The sequence below is a fragment of the Emys orbicularis genome, chromosome 13 (assembly GCF_028017835.1).
Source record: "Emys orbicularis isolate rEmyOrb1 chromosome 13, rEmyOrb1.hap1, whole genome shotgun sequence".
Classification (NCBI taxonomy): domain Eukaryota; kingdom Metazoa; phylum Chordata; order Testudines; family Emydidae; genus Emys; species Emys orbicularis.
Window position 1 is genome coordinate 13,452,674 of NC_088695.1, and position 20,259 is coordinate 13,472,932.

Sequence of the window (20,259 nt, forward strand, 5' to 3'; positions counted from 1 at the left end):
GCTTTCTCTTCTTTGTCTCTCAGCTCTATATCTTTTTCTTTCACCTCCATCTCTCTCTTGTGGGCCCCCTCTTTGGCTTTTTCTTCTTTGGTAGTCATTTTCCTGTTTTCTTGTGCTGGGTCACACCCCTCTGCAGTTGACTGAAACTTGGATGTACTCAGCTTTGGCTGCTGCTGAGTTAACAGAGACTTTCTAACTAGCTATTCACGAGGATGTAAAAAGAAAAAAAAACAATTCAGCTTGTAAATTGCCTTTACCAGTCAAAGTTTGCTCGCTTTCAACCCTTCTCTTAACAAAGGACCTTGTTAAAAAAAACTTAACACCTCTGCCTTCAGGCAAGGAGAGATAAGATATGCATCTACCTTCAGCTCTGATTTCCAAGCAGCTAGAAGGAAAAAAATATCTTACTGGCTTTTGGGTTTAAAACGATCTCCACCGCTGTGCCACCATGTCAAGGCTTTATCCCCACTTTGAACTTTAGGGTACAAATGTACGGGCCTGCATGAGGACTTCTAAGCTTAACTACCAGCTTAGTTCTGGTCCGCTGCCACCATTCCCTACCCTGGGAAGCTTTTAGAAACCTCTCACCAATTCCCTGGTGAATACAGATCCAAACCCCCTTGGATCTTAAAACAAGGAGAAATCAATCAGGTTCTTAAAAAGAAGGCTTTTAATTAAAGAAAAAGGTAAAAATCATCTCTGTAAAATCAGTATGGAAAATAACTTTACAGCGTAATCAAACTTAAAGGGCTCAGAGGACCCCCCTCTGTCTTAGGTTCAAAGTACAGCAAACAAAGATAAACACTCTAGTAAAAGGTACATTAGAAGTTGAGAAAACAAAGTAAAACTAAGACGCCTTGCCTGGCTTTTTACTTACAAGTTTGAAATAAGAGAGACTTGTTTAGAAAGATGGGGAGAACCTGGATTGATGTCTGGTCCCTCTCAGTCCCAAGAGCGAACAACCCCTTAAAACAAAGAGCACACACAAAAGCCTCCCCCACCCCCAAGATTTGAAAGTATCTTGTCCCCTTATTGGTCCTTTGGGTCAGGTGTCAGCCAGGTTACACGAGCTTCTTAACCCTTTACAGGTAAAAGGATTTTGGAGTCTCTGGCCAGGAGGGATTTTAGTACTGTACACAGGAGAGCTGTTACCCTTCCCTTTATAGTTATGACACCATCATTGGAGATTTTTAAGAGCAGGTTGGACAACACTTGTCAGGGATGGTCCAGATAATACTTAGTCCTGCCTTGAGTACAGGGGACTGGACTAGATGACCTCTCGAGGTCCCTTCCATTTCTATGATTCTATGATTAGAGTTTTGACAGTAAACACTGATTTCACTATACGAACACAAATTGAGGATTTTTTTTTCCATCAATGATAATCACATTATCGTGGTGATGCTCTTTTACGGGAGCTCCATCTTCATCTATGTTCGACCCAGGATAAGCCACTCCTTGGACCTCAACAAAGTGGCCAGCACTTGAACACAGTGGTGACACCCTTGCTGAACCCATTCATCTACAGCCTGAGGAACTAGAAGGTCAAAGAGACCCTGAGAGACACCCTCGAGAGGAAGCTGTATTCGTTCAAGGAACCCCAGTGAGTTTCTAAGAGGGGAAATTGTGTAAAAGGTGAGAGGTAAAATTTTCAAAATCAGCTAAGTGACTTAGAAGCCAAAGTCCCATTTTCAAAAGTTTTTTAGTCACTTAGGCCAGATTTTTAGAGGTATTTAGGCACCTAATGGGATTGTCAAAGGTATCTAGGAACCTAACACCCTTTGATTTCAATGGGTGTTAAGCACCTAGGTTGTTTAGAAAACCCCATTAAGGGCTGGTCTACACTGGGGTGGGTGGGAATCGATCCAAGATACGCAACTTCAGCTACGCGAATAGCGTAGCTGAAGTCGAAGTATCTTGGATCGAATTACCTGGGGTCCACACGGCGCGGGATCGACGGCCGCGGCTCCCCCGTCGACTGCGCTACCGCCGCTCGCTCTGGTGGAGTTCCGGAGTAGACGGTGAGCACGTTCGGGGATCGATATATCGCGTCTTAACGAGACGCGATATATCGATCCCGGATAAATCGATTGCTACCCGCCGATATGGCGGGTAGTGAAGACGTACCCTAAGTATCTAAATACCCTTAAAAATGATGCTATTAGACTCATAAGGGCTTAGGTCACTTTTGAAAATGAGACTTAAGCTCCTAAATCACTTAGAAAGTTTGAGAAGTTTTCCCAATGGCAGTAAATGGAGGAGACTGGCTGTGTGTGTGTATGTGCATGCGTGTGTGTGTGCACGCGTGCGCATGCGTGTATGCTTACACTTGTTTACATGAGAGAGAGAGAGACAATGTACAGCCAAACAATCTATAGCCAGGTCTACACTAGAAAAAGCTTTGCCAATATAGCTATAGCAGGAAACTCTCCTAGTGTGAATGTACTAGTGCTTTGGCTGGTATAACTTACACCAGCCCATTCGAGTTCACATAACATCCCAGCATAAGCTACTGCAATTGTGCATATGGCAATATGATAGTAGGAAAACATTTGGGGCTGGATTAAGGTTTGAGCATTATAGGCCAGTGTGAGGGCCCTAGCTGCAGGAGTCATGACATTACAGCAGAATCTCAGCTTTCATTTTTTAAATAAAACTAATTTTCTAGTCCTTGTGGTTGGGAAGCATTTTGTGAATCATTTCAGGTTCTATCAATCAGTATTTCTGGACAAAATTGTTTCGTCAGAAACTTTGCATCCAGCTCTACTTATGAGCTACCTTGTTATTTATCTTGGCCAGAAGCTAGAGTGAGCTCCTTCCCTGTATCATTTAAAGAATTGAGTGAATACAGCAAAATCATCCCTGTGTGAATAGCAATGTTACTTTTTCTATTAATTTGATTCATCCGAGTCCATGGCCCCTGTGTGAATATTCCATCAACAAAGATAGAAAAGATAATGGGATGAAATGAATAAGCAATTGGGATGAAATTTTCAATGGAGCCTAACGGAATTAGGTGCTGAACTCCCATTGCAAATCAATAGTAGTTGGGTGCCCAAATACCTTAGGCCCATTTGAAGTTCCCCATTCCTCAGTGTGTGCTGGCCCTTTACGGGGAGATGGGCTCATCCACACCTGTGCCTTGTCATCTCTTCCCAGGTGATGGGCTTGGGGCTGAGCTAGGTCAGTGACCAGGCATGGGAGGGAGCCTGATCCATCACAGTGAGGGGGACCAATGGGTTGGAAAGACCTAGGGGAGGTCTCTGTGGAGAGGCCCAGGGACTGGGGTGGGCCTGGGAGAGTGCCATTGCTCAGAGATCTAAGAGCACAGAGAACTGGGCCTGATGCCCTAATGCAAGAGTAAAGGCTAGAAGAATTTCAGGGATCAGGAGACTCCCGCAGGGGATCCAAAAGGGACCCAGGGTCAGGGATGACTTGGGAAGAAGCTCATCACAGCAGCCAGAGGGGATTAGGATCCCAGGAGGGGCATAATGGCCTGGTGAGCCTGGGGAATGGAGCCCAGAGATTCCGGCTTTTAACTGTTATTCTCTGTTAACAAACCAAACCCCAGAGGGGAGTGTAATTCCAACGCACCAATTGCAGTGGGACGTTTAACTGGGGAAGGAGAGGAATTGAGGAAGTGTCTGGGTGTGACAGCAGTTCAAGTAAGACCCTGTTATGTGCAGCCTTTGGCTCTAACCCTGACTTTGCCCCTAATCCAACAAAGAACGTAAGCATGAGTTTGACTTTAAGTTTTCAATGGGACTACTCACCTGGTTAAAGTTAAGCACATGCTGAAGTGGTTTCCTGAATCAGGGCCCTGGTACAGAATATTCAAGAGAGGAAGGGAGAGGCTTGAGTCATACTCATGTGTGTTCAGGTTGGATCCCTGGTGGTGTGAATTATCAGAGCAGTATTGACTTTAATGGAGCTATGACAATCCACACCAGCTGAGGTTTGGCCCCTTCACTTTAAACTTTCTAACACGTCAATGTATCCAATCAGAGAAAAGAAACAGAGTGTCTTACAAAAAATGTATCCAGTCGGAAGAGCTCAAAGTTCAAACACCGAGTGCTTATGATGAGCTGATTGTAAAGGAGTTGTGGAATAAGAAATATTCATAAACATGCTTTGGTGAATAATGTTTCATAATGAATACTTATAAGAACATCATGATCTGGACATAGACAGCCTTGAACAGGAAAAAGGTCACAATAGTTGCATACATTCTTTATCTATCTCTCTATCTCTCATCATTTCTATCTATCTATCTATCTATCTATCTATCTATCTATCTATCTATCTATCTATCTATCTATCTATCTATCTATCTATCTATCTTTAGCATCATCATCATAACCTTCTATCTAGCTCTCTGTCTATCAACATATTAACAATCAATCAGAAATGTATCATTATGGCAAAATGAGCTTATGTATTCAGAGAAGGATTGGTCCTATCTGTCTGTCTGTTTAATCACATAATCTCCTTTTATCTGTCATATATGTACTGTACACAACCATGCACAAAGAGGGAATAATAAGAGTAATCAGCCAAATTCTGAGATCCTTTTTCAGCTGGGATGTGACCAGATTTTCACTGGATGGTGTATGGAATGCCAGGTCAGTGCCCATAAAGGCACTTTTACACCAAGGTTAGACCAGAATGACCCCAGATCATCAAATCTTAGAACTGTAGGCTAGAAGGGACCCCAAGAAGTCATCAAGTCCAGCCCCCTGTGCCGAGGCAAGCCTAAATAAATCTAGACCAGCCCTGATGGGTGCTTATGCAACAAGTTCTTAAAAGCCTCCTGTGGTGGGGTTTCCACAATCTCCCTTGGCAGCTTATTCCCAATCTTAACTACCCTCGTGAATCTAGTTCAGACTCTTTCAGAAAGAACATCATCAGAGTTAAACCAGAGCTGTCAATGGAGCTAATCCACATTTGCACAGGTCTATCAGAGATGGAAATCTCATCCTTACATCTCTGTTGCACTCACTTTCTCCAGGCTGCCTTTAGCCACATTTGGATCTTTGGATGTATTGACCATTGGCCAAATCCTGACCCCTTTGAAGTGTGTGGCTAAATCCCAGGGACTTAAATGGGATCCGAATTTGGCCTCAGTTATCCAGAATCAGATTTTCTTTAGAAAACAGTGGAAGAAGTTTCTCTTCACAAAAGCATTGTCACCATAGCAAAAACGGCACATATTTTATTTATTTATTGAGATTTTTTCCTTCAAGTAATATAAAAAAAATAAAAAATAATTAAAGTGACATTTACTCTGATTTCATTTGATGTTTTTGCACTTTAAAAAGTGAGACAAAGTGAAGGGAACAAAAGAAACTTTCTTGAACTTCTTAATGTTTTCCCAAATTTTTTCAATGGAAAACAAATAAGTGAAAAATATGTTTTTTCCTCACTTTCTCCAATTATTCCAGTGGGGAAAAGGGGGTAAAGGTAAAAAACGGAAAGTAGGAATTTCCCCACTGTTTTAACATATTTTTAAAAAATTGTCTGAATTTTCCCAATAGTTTATTTTTGTTTTGAAACTTTTTCCGAAAACTAAAAAAAATAATCATCCTAAATGACATTTTTTCATGATTTTTTTTCATTTTTGATGAACTCCCATATTTCAACAAAAATATATTCCATTAAAAATAAATCAGTTTATAGAAGAGAAAGTTTATTTTTGCTGGATGGGCTTTAAAAAAGCCGGCTGAGGTTTTTCAGAGCTGCCAAGTGGCTTTAGACACCCAATTCCCACTGGTTTAATTGAAATGACCCCAATTCCCACCAGCAGAAGATTGGACTGTAAAAATTGTGAACTGCCCTAGAGCTTGGCTAAGGCAGAGCTCAGGGTGCCCAGTGCTGCCTTGTGACCCTCTGCAATGTGGAAAGTGATTAAATGGAAACCTCTGAAATCTCAATTCCCACCAGCTGAGGAGCCAACCGAGTGAGTTAGTTAGGGGCTGATACAAGTTCATTGCTTAGCAGCCAAGTTTTCTAGGTGCTCTAAAATCCACGTACTGAATCACATTGTCTTGAAAATTGCTGTGTCTCTTTGATGTCTGAGGTAGTGTAAGTGGGACAAATTTAGAGTCACTTGGTCTAGGGGTTCCTGTGGCGACGACACATGAAAGGAAATAGAACTCCAGGTTTGTGGTAGCCAGAGAGCTTTAAAAGCCTCAAGCCAAAAGCCTCCAGGAAAACTTTTCCTGGGGGTTTTATTTCTCTCCTTACTTTGTTTACAACACTTCTTAGTGGTTACATTCCTGCGCATTGAAAAGCCAGGCAGTATACAGGCACACAAGATAAGAGACCCATCTCTTGAGCGCGTGAACACCAGCTGCGAGGGTAGGAATCAAATCAGCCAAAAAGTTTCCCAAACACAGACACTGAGGCGAAGGTCACTCCTGCCTTGTGGCCATGGAAACAGTGTGCCGCAACCATGGCTGACAATTTGGGAGCTAGCATTCCTACAGGTTCCTGAGACATAACACCCCTAAATAGAGGACTTGAGAGTGAAACACTGCAGTTCTCCATGGCTTGGCTCCTGTTTTGGTTTCAGACGGGCGTTGATCCTGTATCTCTCTCTTCCTCCGTCAAGGATGCCGGTTGTACAAGGCAAATTGGTACCCCCGGGCTGGCCTGAGGTGATGTCTGTAAGGCACAAATGATGATTCCCCTGGGAGATGACTCTACAGTATTTGCCCAGCCTGGCACCCCGAGCTGGGCTGTGCCTCTCAGCTAGGCACAGAGCAGGGGCCGGGGTGTTGGTGGGAGAGGGGCAGGGAGACGCTTGCTTTCCATAGCTTTCCACAGGACAGGACGGCTGAAGTGCTCTGGAGGCAGACAGCGAGGCAGACACCAGGTGACAAGAAGGCAATTCCTACAGCGAATGGGCTGAGGATTTCAAGCTCATATCTCAGATTGATTTCCTTCAGTAGGAACGTACATACCAGGCTGGCTCATCGGCCCCTCTAGCCACTCCTTGCAGCCCTGGTCACACCTCTGGGTCCATCAAGCCTGCTGTCTCCCCCCCTTTCCCTTCCACCCCAGATCAGACCTCTGGGCCCATCCAGCCCACTAAACCCGGCTAATCTGGTAACCCCCAGGTATCTGCTGCACCAGAACAGACCCGTGGTCTGGATACTGCAGCCACCTATCGGGCCTGTGTTAGACAATGCATCCCTGGAGCACCATTTCACACTGGCTGCCATGGAGGCTCAGGTGGGGCTGCGAGTCAGGACTGAGGGGTACCGGCAGAGCTGTTGGTGTGGGGAGCCCAGGGCTCATGGCCTGTGTTATCCCATCCTCAAGCTCCCTCCCGACAGCTTTCCCACTGTCCCAGAATCCTTGCAGAGGAGTGAGGAAGTGACTTGTCCTTGTCTTACTTCCCCTCCCAGAGCTGAGAGAGAACCTAGGAGTCCTGGTTACCAGCCCCCCCTGCTCTAACCACTCCCCTCCCAGTGCTGCTCTGGGTACCTCAAACTAAGAGGGAGACTTCAAACCAAGAAAACTTTTGTCATGTTTTTCAAGCTGGGGTTGACAGCTGAGTAGTGGCTCAGTATTGGAGCCAGAGCCACAGCGACGAGAGGTGAAAGACCCAGGTACTGATGAGATATTTATGGGGAACAAGCAAATGGCAAAACAAAGGGGGGGAAAAACACCGACAACATGTAGAGCTGGTGTCTCTGTTGGGCTCTGTTATAATTATCATAACATAGATTGCATTCAAATGGGAGTGGGGTCTAGTGGGGTGCGGTTCTGTCTCTGGCTCTGGGAAAGGAGTGGGGGCTAGTGGGTTAGAGCAGTGGGGACTGGGAGCTTGGACGCCTGGGTTCCCTCCATAGCTCTGGAAGAGGAGTGGGATCTCGTAGGTTAGAGTAATGGGGCTGAGAATCAAGGCTTCCAGGTTCCATCCCTAAACAGAGCAGGGACTTGTAGCTGGGTCTCCTCCACCCCACAAAACTGCCCCAACTCCCTGGTTGTTCTGTCTTCTCCTTGTCAGCTGAAACTCTCCCTGGTGTGGAGAAACCTTCCCAATTATGTTTTTTGTTGGAACCTTTCCAATGCCTGGAAACACTTTGGTTTTGACAAAATGACATTTATGTTCATGGAAAAAAAGTTTTAATGATTTTTTTGGACCAGCTTTAAGGGGACACCTGAGGTCAGATTCGTTACAGTATTTAGGTGCCTAGTAAGATTTTCAAACACATTGAGGTGCCCAACTCCCTTTGCTTTCAATGGGTGTTGGTGCCTAGATGATATTGAAAATCCCACTAGATGCCTAAATACCTTTGAAATCTGCCCCTTAAACATCTCGGAAAATCTGGTGCTAAGTCACCGTGTGGTACAGCAGAGAATGCAGCCTGGGTCTGCTCAGCACCCCGCTAGCTCCCTCCCTGTTGGACCAGGTTGTACTAATGTAGATGGAATAAATGGGCCAAAGGTGCTAACAGACCCCAGTCACTGTCGACCATTAGACATGTTAAGCGACGTACAGGTTTGGTATCCAGAGACCTCACCCTGCTCAGTGCCATGGCAAACACACCATGAAACATGCCTTTAACCTGTTATCAAAGACAAGGAAAAGGAGGAAAAGCAGCTAAAGGATTTGAAATGTAAAGCATTCAATAAGGCTTCATTTGAACAACATCCCTCACTCCCCTGGCCTTGAGCTGGGAGAGTTTTAGAAGGAAAATCCCCCTCATCAGACAGTCTTTTAGACGGTATCAGAGATGGTAATAACTGTCCTTGCGGGGGAAAGAGAAGTTAGCTGAGATGGGCTGGAGCTGCTGTTGTCGTAGATGCTGCTATTGAAGTTCGATCCCATTTCATCTCGGGTGGGGTTTGGGATTCATCTGGAGTAGGTGGGGGGTGACGATGTCCTCTGGGTCCCTCTCTCTGGCCCCGTCTGGCCAGGACATCTCTCAGGATCAGGAGGACGAAGAGCTGGAGTCACAGGGATGGGGTGTGTGGCAGATCTGATGGTGAATCTGGCTCCAGTAGCCTCTGTTGTTCTTCCTCATTTTCCCCCCAAGGTCTTTTTCTTGAAGGACCCCAAAGGGAGTGATGGACGGAATAGCCCATCCCCTCACTATTTTGTCCACCAATTAGGCCTAGTTTCCAACACACAATTTTGGTTCACTGATTTCCGGCCCCACACTTCTCTTGTTTACCAGGCATGATCTTAACATAGACCTTGAGTGATATCAGGAGGATATTAGTCCTGTTGGACTAATTCAGTCTTTCTGTCTCTCTTTCCCACCTTTTCCCATCAACCTTTGTTATTGTAGGTTGTTGTGACAACTTAGGAACTTTCATATGCTTTTTACAGTTGAGCTCACAAAGAGGGTGAATTTGTCGATCCACTTATCACACCACTGCCCTTCCTCTGCTTGTAGGAGATGGACCTCCTGGAGCCGATGAGGGGGGAGAACAGCACCTAGGTCTCTCCAGCAACCTGCAGGAGCAGCTCATCCTCTTTGGGGTCTTCACAGCCATCTACCTGGTGGCCCTGATGGGCAACGTGCTCATCTTACCGCTGATCAGTCTGGACTCCAGGCTCCACACACTCATGTATTTCCTCCTGGGCAACCTTTCAGTGGTGGACATTGGCTACATCAGCTCCACCATGCCCAAGATGTTGGCCAATTACCTGTCACAGGACAAGTCCATCTCATGGGCTTTCTGCCTCTCTCAGATGTTCTTCTTCATCTCCTTTGGGGGGATCGAGTGCCTGCTGCTGGGGGTCATGGCATATGACAGCTACATTGTCATCTGTCATCCTCTGCACTACGGCACTTTCATTCTGGGGGTCTGGTGCCACTGGGCTCTTAGCTATTGTAGGTCACATGTCTGTGCCACAAACACATATTTATTTCAACAAAGCCCTGGGGACGCTCATTGGGCATCAGCTGTAGATAGCAGTGGATATGGATGACGAGAGAAGCAAAAGGATATTTTCAGAACCACCATGTTTTTTCTGGACAAGAGCTGTATTCTGTGCCTGTCTGGGTTCCCCTCACATTCACCCCCAGAACCTCTCCATAAGTGCAGCACAAAGACGGACGCATCCATTTGCCACATAGGAGGCTCAGTGAAATGGCCTGTTCATCTTAATGAGATATTCTGAGCTGAGTGAGAATCCCTCCAGGAGATGGTACAGCCTGAAACAATCATTCAGAGAGGTGTGAACTGTTTCACTTGTACCAGCCACCCCAGTGCCAGCAGGGTTTCATGGTGTTGTCGGTGCACGCTCCACATGTGCCTGTTCTCAGCTTCGCACCTCAAGGGGTGGCGCTTCCCTAGACCCGGCACACATGGGGAAGGGTTTAAGGAGACGGGTTCAGCCCCCCAGAAGGGCAAGGACAAAGCCTCCGAGATCACGTGAAGGGAGCAGGGAGGGTTGGACCCCCATAGATGGGTTGGAAACCCCCAGACATTCGTACAGACATGGGAGGGGAATGTGGGATTGTCAGGTGCCCCTGTCCCCATTTTCCCCCAGGCTGCTGTCACTCACCCTCATGTTCCCCTTCCCAGTGCCCCACCCCTCCCCACCTCCTCACACCCAACCCGTCTCCTATCCCACCTCCTCATTTATCCTCCTCCCCATAATCACCCCTACTCTCACGGCCCCCAAAACACCTCCCTCCCTTTCCCACCAACTCTTCCACCCCCAATAATCCCACCTCCCAATGAGTGTGTGCATGGGTTATTTATTTTCATTTCAAAAATAGTTTCAGCACCTTCTCAATATTCGGCTGTGCTCAAGGGACAGTTCCACAAGATTAGAAACCCTTCAACAGAGGCAGATGTCACCTGCTTTTAGTCACAGATTTCTGCCCAGGGTTAGATTTTAACTCACAGGGCCTAGGTTTGTTGGCCAGAACATTCTCCTTTCAGCAGCTATGGGGCTGCGAGTCAGAAACAGCTTGCAACCAGCTCCTCCTTTAGCCAGGCACATACACAGTGCAATTTGTTTGGCGCGACTCCAACCACTTCAAAGGCTGACGTGCCTAACTGAGAACTAAACACTGTGGCTGATAATGCTGTCATTTATTTCCCCACGAGGGCCAGTGGGTGGACTGCACGCTGCTGAGCTTTGGGGTCCCTGGTGTGAGGATCTGAGCCCCGGTTTGATTTCTAGCTATGCACAATAAAATCAGCATCAAAATGCACCAACTGTAAGAAAAGTTAGAAATACTCCACTGCAGTCAACTGATTTCTCTCTCACTCATCCTGGTGTAAATCAGGAGTAACCCCACTGGAATCAATAGGGCTGATTTCCCAGTCACTCATCTCAGGGTAAGTCCATGGTGTTACGGTGGAGTGTGTCTGGTTTCAGGTAGAGGAGATTCAGCCCCTTTGACTCCAGCCTCTGCCACATCCTCCACCCCCTGAATGCTCTTACACTAGTCCCCAGGTGTCTCCTTCCCTCTGCCTTACACAGCCCAGACCCCCAAACACCCCCCTCCCCTCTCACAACCCTCCACCTCACAAATGCTCCCAGGCCCCGTTCTCTGAGATTCCCCCTCCCATGGCCCAGAGCCAATTCCCCACCCAGAGTTCCTGACTCAGCTTCCTCAGAAATCCCTGCTGAACCCATCTGCTCACCAGTCCCTTCCTCTGCTCAGCCCTACTCCTCTGATATGACCTCAGCCCCAGGGAACCCCCCCCCCTGCATCCTTCAGTCCCACCTCCAAAGACCAGACATTCTCTCCTGCTTCTCTCCTTTGGCCAGCCCTGGCCACCACTTCCTTCCCACCCCACTCTTCTCCTTCCTCTGCCTGGCCCTCTCTAGAGCTGGGGGAGGGGGGCTTTCAGTCCCTCATCCCATTTAGTCCATCACCTCTCAGCCAAGCCTGCCCAAGGAGGGGAGCAGGGAGCGCCCATCTGTGGAGTAGATCCCTGTCTGCTAGGAACTGCAGAGAGACCCAGTAACTCAGGACATCCAGCAAAGGGACACGACAACGGCTGTTGGATAATACAATGATGGGGGCATGAGAGAAAGGCATAACCAAACAATCCTGGCAGTGCATGCATAGATAGATAGATAGATAGATAGATAGATAGATAGATAGATAGATAGATAGATAGATAGATAGATAGATAGATAGATAGATAGATAGATAGATAGATAGATAGATAGGACCAATGATTGCTAACACTGGAGGCTCAAATGCATCGCAAGCTGGGAAAAATTCCACAAAGACCAGCACAGTAAGTTTGCCATTTCAATTAAATATGTTAGAGTATTAATATACAGGGCTAATTTAAGAACATAAATTTGAATTATGTTTGGAACTCTTTAAGACCTTTGCTATCAAGTCAACCAAACATCTAGAGTCTATCAGATTATTTTTATCAAAAAAAATTTGGGCTTTCATAGAATTCCCAAAAATCTCTGATTGTTCATATGTTGGCAAGTGAGAAACAAATATTTTCAGCTAAAAATAGGAGAAAACTGATTTTTTCCTGCCTAAATCCACCGAAAAAAACATGGGTTTTCAGTTCTCCTATGTATATATATGAAGTATCACTGAAATATATTTGAGGATGCCTGAGACTTTCTATGAAAATTTGATTAATCGAAAACACAATTTTCCTTTGAAAACAATTTAAGCAGAAAATTTCTGACCACCCTTAATTGGAAACTGAGCTTTAAGAAAGACCGGCTAATGCAAATATTGTCCAATAATATGATAATTTGAAACCCATACACTCTATTGCATCCCTTCTTATTTCTGTTTCAGAGGGGTAGCTGCCAGATAGTAAAACTGAGTAAGCAGGAAAGCTGATAGCCCACAGAATTTGTTTTGTAGACTAGTGCCTTTAAATTCAGGGTGAGAGTTGAACCAAGCAGCCAGAACTTATCTATCCTGACATGGAGAACAAGTGGACTTCAAGGAGATCAAGAACAGGAGACCTTGTGTCCAAATGGCAGCCAGTACCTGGATCAGTGGGGTTCTCAATTCTGCACTGCACACTGGGAACACGTTTGCAATAATCTTCTGTGGAGACCATGAGATGGATCAGTTCTTCTGTGAAATTCCCCAGCTTCTCAAACTTGCTTCCTATGACTCATATCTCAGTGAAACTGGGGCTATTGCCTTTAACATGTACTTTGTCTTAAGCTGCTTTGTTTTTATAATTGTGTCCAAATCCCCTAGGGACCTTTACAATTCTAAAGACTGTTTTCAGTATCTTGTTAGTTTGCTCCTTAATTGAGAGTCCTGGAGAACTAAATCCTTCTTTTCACCTATAAAGCAAGTGCACTTGTCTAAGGCAATGTGTCTGTCATGTAACCTGGAGGTATCATGTCTAGGGAAAAGACAGGAGGTTGGTCTAATACCAGAGCTGTGATTTTCTAAGAGTCCTAAGGTGTTAAATGCAAGTTCCCAAGGACTCCTTTAATTCCATTAGGCCCTACTCCAGAAAGGAGACACAATGTTCACTGTTAGACAATATATCCACCACCAGTGCATCTGGGACAGAATGCAAGAGATTCAGTTTGTTAGAACATATTTCTGGTAGAGGAGGTATCTAGGAAGCCGTGAAGAAGCTGTTCGGAGGGGTGAGCATGGTGGGTTGAGGTAGATGGCCATTCATTTGGTTTTAAGCTGGATAATCCCCTTTTGGCGTTGCTTGTCCCGTCTTGTACTGAGAGAAAACCAGACGTGGTTTTGTCCAGTATCACGGACTAGGGAGGCATGCAAGGTCACACTGATGGGTGGGGCCATGCAGGCAGGGGCGGGGCCACAGCTTTCCCAGAAGTACCAGAATGTCCGGTATTCTGGGAATGCATCAGTTGCCAACCTAGTTGAGGGCAGAGTTGGGCAACACTTTTCCAAGCCATTGGCAGATTGTTTAACTCAGCTAAAAACATAGCAGCAGCTGTCACGAATAGGTTGAGGAAACCATTTTCCAATGACAAGTTACTTTGACCAGCTCTACCAACCTGAGCTGAGAGCAACACACACACCCCTGCACATGCCATGCATCTGCGGTCTCCAGGGTGCAGAGTGACTAGGAATGGGTATATCTGAGATGATCCAGGAATAAACCTGCCCCTTCTCTCACTAGGGAGTCCCTCCCCTCTTCGGTCTCACTCACACTGCTGTTCTCCAGTAGCTTGGTAGGCAACATCAGCCTCTGATTAGTGCAGGAATAAGGTCCCCTGAAGTTCTCAGGCCACTTGCATGTATGCGAGGGTCACCATCTAATCTAGGCTGGCACCCGGGGGACTCAACCAGATACATCTAGGGCCCAAATTTTGAGCTTCTACAGCTTGAACTGAAAAGCCAGGGTGCCTGACAGCCACTGGAACAGCCTCCGATCCTCAGGTGTGGCACAGAGGGGCCTCATAATATGCACTGCCCATGGGTGGTGTTTATACTGCAACACTGCACAGGTGCAGGGGTCAAAGGCTCCACCTGAGCTGGAGTCACCTCCCTCAGCCAGGAGGACAGGGCCTCACAGACAGTTGAACTAATGCAACGCCATGGACTCTACTAGTATTTATTTTCTGTGTGGCCCTGTAGTGAGTCGGTGTGGCTCACCGCTGCCCCGGAGGGGGAAGAGCCCCTCCAGAGGCCGGAGTGGGCGGAGCTAGGGAGCTCTGAGCCCATCCCACAGGGGGTCTGGTGGCGACCCGCAAGTACAAAGGCTCGCCCTCAGAACTCAGTCAGGCCCCAGCCGCCGGAAAGACCAGACGTCTCCAGCCTAGCTCGGGGCTGGGAAACCTCTGTGGCCCGGGGCGGCCGCCAGGAACCACGGTGCCTGCCCTGTGCCCACTATCCGGAGGAGCTGCTGGACTTGCCGAATGATCCCTGGCCTGACGAACCCATGGTCCAGGATCTCTTTGAGGCCAACACCAGCCCCCAGGTAGGCCCCGAGGGGGAGTGTGGAAGTAGCCCGGGGGCAGCCGACCCCAGTCTGGCTGCAGCACTGCCAGAGCCTATGTCAGTGTGTTGCGGCCAGGATCCCCACTGACTAAGCAGCAGGCCTTCTGCCGCTGCTAGGGCCCCAAGCTGGGACGCAGTGGAGTGGGAGGGCCTGCGTCCCCCCTGCCACCCAACCCGTGGGTGGCAGTCTCCCTCTCTCCCAGGCCTTTTGAGGCTTGGGCCTACTATTGTTGCTCAGCCCTGCTTGAGGGCCTGAGCGCCTGACTCAGCATTTGTTGTCGCGCCCTGACCCAGGGCCTGGGCTTAAATACTTGTTCTATTGTTGCTCAGCCCTGACTGAGGGTCTGACCTCCTGACCCAGCGTTTGTTGCCCCCCCTTGACCTAGGGCCTGGGCTTAAATACTGGTACTATTGTTGCTCAACCCTGACTGAGGGTCTGAGCTCCTGACCCAGCGTTTGTTGCCCTGCCCTGACCTATGGCCTGGGCCTAAATACTTTGTTCTACTGTTGCTCAGCCCTGACTGAGGGCCTGAGCTTCTGACTCAGCATTTGTTGCCCCGCCCTGAGCAGGGCGAGGCTTACTGTGTTCTTCTAGCTACAGCAAGAGCTGCCGAGGGAGACCCACGGCCGGACAAGTTTCCCCACCGCACCGGTGTGTAGTGAGCCGGTGTGACTCCCCGCTGCCCCGGAGAGGGTCGAGCCCCAGCAAACTCTTGTACAGGCCCCTTCTCCTCTCCCCCGTCCCTGCACATCCATAAAGTCACAGAGTCATAGAGTTCAAGGGACGACCAGATCATCTAGTCTCATCTGCTGTACTCCAACACCACCGGGCACCCGCACACCAAACCCAGCAACTGAAATTAGAACAAAGTGTCACAGCCCTCAGGAGACTAGACGGTTCTGTGCCACCGGCAGAGATTAGGAGAGACTGAGGTGCACCAGTGCCCGAGGCCCCCACAATGGCAGGGAAATGATTGAGCTACGTCCAGCTCAATCATTTTCATGATTGGTATCAATACGGAATAGAGAACAGCCACCACAAGATCCAGAGCAGATGGGGAGCTGGAGGTGGGTTTCAGATAGGCAAAAATGCTAGTGAAAACAAACAAGGAGACCACAGTGAGGTGAGGAAGGCAGGTGGATAGGGCTTTATGCTGTCCCAGCTCAGAGGGGATTCTGAGCACTGATTTGAAGATCTGAACATATGACACAGTGATAAAAACAAAGCAGCCTAAGAGTAAACACACACTAAATGCAATAACCCCAACTTCACTCAGATATGAGTCAGAGCAGGTGAGCTTCAATAGCTGGGGGATTTCACAGAAGAACTGATCCACCATGTTTCCTCCACAGAAGGTCAATGCAAACGTGTTCCCGGTATGTAGCACAGAGTAGAGAAGCCCACTGATCCAGGCACCGGCTGCCATTTCAACACAAGTTCTGCTGTTCATTATTGTCTCATAGTGCAGTGGTTTGCAGATGGCGACATATCGGTCGTATGCCATGATGGTGAGAAGGGAAAAATCTGCTCCCACCAAGAAGACGAGGAAAAAGACTTGGGCAACACATCCAGCATAGGAAATGGATCTGGTGTTCATGAGGGAGTTGGCCATGGATTTGGGGACAGTGACAGAGATGGAGCCAAGGTCTAGGATGGACAGATTCATCAGGAAGAAGTACATGGGGGTGTGAAGGTGGTGGTCGAAGGCTATGGCCATGAAGATAAGAACATTTCCCATCAGGGCTGCCAGGTAGATCACTAGAAACCCCACAAAGTGCAAAATCTGCAGCTCCCGAACATCAGAGAATCCCAGGAGAAGGAACATGGTGGTTCGGTTGGACATTTTCTTTCTCAGGACATTGTATGATGGTTGCAGAGGGAGGGACAAGAGCAAAGGCCAGGATTATATCAGCAAAATAACTCTCCTTTTGTGAAAACCACCTTAATTTCCTTGAGTCAGACCCTTAGCTTGTGAAGATTGGTGTAATATCGGAACGAGGATGGGGAAAACAGTTCCACTGACTCCAATGGTGTTATTCCTGATATACACTGGGGTGAGAGAAAGTAGAATCAGCTCAATGGACTCCAGTACAGTGACTCCTAATTTACACCAGGGTGATGGAAAGGAGAATTAGGAATAATTGCTTTTGAGGTATTTGTATATCTCTGTCACCCAAAGGTGGGCGAACTCTGGATAACGTTGTATAAATGTTACTATCCTCAGTTTACTGAGGGGAATCGGGGGTCTGGCTGGACAGATTCTGCTGTCAGGGGCACTGCTGTGAATGTGGGGTAATTTCACTGCATGCCATGGAATTACTCCCCATTTATATTGCTCAAAATGGGAGCAGAATCTCACATGTAGCTGACCAAACCCAGCCATAATTACACAGTGAACTCAAATCATGAATACAGCTCAGGAGTCCTGGTGCCCCATCCCCCATTCTAGCCAGATTTCCATGCTCGCTGCGAGAGACCGACGTTCCGGCTCCCCTCCTGCTTCTCTAACCACTCAACTAAATTCCCTCCCAGAGCTTGGAAGAGAACCCAAGAGTCCTGACTCCCATTTCGCCCCCTGCTCTAACCCACTAAATCCAACACCCCTCCCGGAGCTGAAAATACAGGCCAAGAGTTCTCACTCTACCCACTGGAATCAACTCCCTCCCAGAGCTGGGAACACAAGTGAGGTGTCATGACTCCCAGTTCATCCTCTAACGAGTACATTAGACTGCATCTCAGCCTCTGTCCCAGTGACTCTCCATTGCCATCAGGAATGATTGCTGCGAGTGACAATGGAGAGTCATTGGGCCAGCGAACGCGAGTGAGAGTGATTCTTCAGCATGGTACTTGGGGCACTCACCTGGTGTCTGGAAGAGCCAGGTTCAAGTCCCTGCTCCAATGACTATTTAATTATTGATACAACGTAGAGAAGCTTCAACAGGAGAGACTGAGACAGTCTCATTTCAGAACAGCCCGTAGCCTAGCGGCTCAGGCACCCTCCTGTAAATTGGGAATTCAAATCCCGTCTCATTATCAGTCAGAGGGAGGGATTGAACCTGAGTTTGTCACAGTCCAACCGAGTGCCCTAACCACTCACCTTCAAGCTTTGAGGGGTGCCTGTCCCACAGTCCTTATGAGAGACAGAAATGGAACAGCCCAATTCTGGCTCCTCTACACACTGGACTGAACTTCCTGCCAGAGCCACATATAAAACTCAGGGGTCTTGGTTCTCAGTCCCTGCTACTCTTACCCACTTGATCACACTCCCTTTCCAGAGCTGGGGATAGAACACAGGAATCCTGGCTCCTAGTCCCCACTACTCTATCCCACTTGACTCAACTACCCTTGCAGCAATCTAATAGACAGACGAAACAATAAACTGAGAACTAGACACAAACGGATGCTAGATAGATAGATAGATAGTTTGATAGATCTAACAACAAACTAACAGAGAGACACAAGTAAGAAAATAACAGATACAGAAGGTGAGAGAGAAACACAGAACTAACCCAATCTAACAGGTAGATTGAGAAGTATAAACAAACTAATATAGAGAGAAAAATATAAACAGACAGATAGACAGCAATAACAACAAACTAATGTATACACAGAGAAAAGCAACAACGAGCCGATAGTGTTTGTCACAATTTTTGGACAATTTTAATGTAAACGCCTCGATCCATTCTAAAAAATATGTGTGTCAATTTGATCAATTCCCTCACTCCCAATAGAATGAAACTGAGGCATAAATATTCTGCCCCCTCTTTCCTAAGGTAAATGCTTTGGACTGCCTCAGTTTCCCGTGCCCAAATTAAGGAAAGAGTGAAAGTATGAAAAAAAATCTATTGTCACTTACAATTTCATCCTTAAAGTGCCACTCTGTAACCCACAAATATATTTCATTGCAAGAGCAAACTTACGGTGCCGGTCTGTGTGGAATCCTCCCAGACTGAGATGTCTTTTCTCCTCCAGCTACAGACTGCAATTGGTTACCCCTCTCTCTCTAGGGTGACCAGACAGCAAGTGTGAAAAATCGGGACGGGGTGGGGGGGTAATAGGAGCCTATATAAGAAAAAGCCCCAAATATCAGGACTATAAAATCGGGACATCTGGTCACCCTATCTCTCTCTAGCCCCATGCACACCGCTCTATCGATCTATCTCTCTATCTAATGCCCCGAACACTGTATTATGAGAAGCCGTTCCCACACCACACTGAGGCTGAGCTGCTGGAAATACAGTGAGATCTGTGCTGTCTGCAGATGAGCTGTGTGTCCAAAACTTTGGTGCTGTGGGAAGGTGATTTATCCATGTCTGTTTTCTACATGCTTGTCGGACTCACTCCCTGGAGCCCTCAAGGGCCCAGAGGCAAGAATTAATTTCTCTTGCCCTCTACTTCCCTGAAGAGTTTCCAGAAACTAAAATAATCACAATTAAAACAAAGCAGCAGGGTCTAGAGGAAAGATTGTGAGGCAAACACTAAGGGCACACAGGACTTAGCCCTGCTGCTGACCTGCAGTGTTACCTTGGGAAAGTCATTCCCTAGGGCTGTCTTTTCCCTTGCACCCTTTGCTTGTCTTTTCTACTGTAGGCTTCTTGGGGTGGAGACTGTCTTACCTAATATAATGGGCCTCTCATTTTAGGTGCAACTATCAGATAATTAATTAATTAATTTATTAATTAATAAAAAGCTAAGGTCCAAGGTGCCCTGAGATCTGATTCCAACTATTCCTCTGGCTTTGTTCAGGCCCTTCACAGCTCCTTTCCTCAGTTTGTCATCCATCCAATGGGGATAATAGTTACTTGGAGGATAATTCATAATGAGTGGCGATGGTGGGAGGAAGTCGTTTTTGGTTTTGGTTTTATGAAAACCTGGAGATGGAAAACATTTTTGTATATTTTTTCAGGTTTTTGGGGGAAAGTTTTCAATATCAGAAATCTTTTCCCAAAACTAGAACATGTGTACCATAAGCTTGCATTTTTACTAGAGAAGTTTATTGAAAACCAAACACTTTTCAGTCTCCAGTTTCATTTTTTTGTCCACCCCCATCCAAAAGCAATACTATGGGATGTTATAAAACAATGACATTTCCCACAAAAATATAATTTTCATTTTTGAGCAGCTTTAATAATGAATAATTAAAAATAAATTAAATACATTTGAGTTGATGTGGGTGCAATATTCATTGCAATTTTATTTGACAGCATCTGCTTCTCATAGGAACTGTCTAACTAGGTAAGACATTTTGATCATCCAGTCCAGTATTCTATCTCTGACAGTGGCCAGTACCACCTGATTCAGAGGAAAGTCTAAGAGGCCCTATAGAAGACAGTTCTCAAATAACCT

The 20,259-nt window shown here is 46.8% G+C and overlaps 1 protein-coding gene across 1 annotated transcript in view; it reads right to left on the bottom strand.

Moving 5' to 3' along the window:
* LOC135887460 (olfactory receptor 14A16-like) overlaps positions 1-16,756 on the bottom strand; it is a 29,925-nt gene extending 13,169 nt beyond the window's left edge. The window contains exon 1 of the mRNA XM_065415211.1: positions 15,896-16,756. Coding sequence (XP_065271283.1) covers positions 15,896-16,756 — 861 coding nt within the window. The remainder of the gene's footprint in view (positions 1-15,895) is intronic.
* Positions 16,757-20,259: the final 3,503 nt, after the last annotated feature.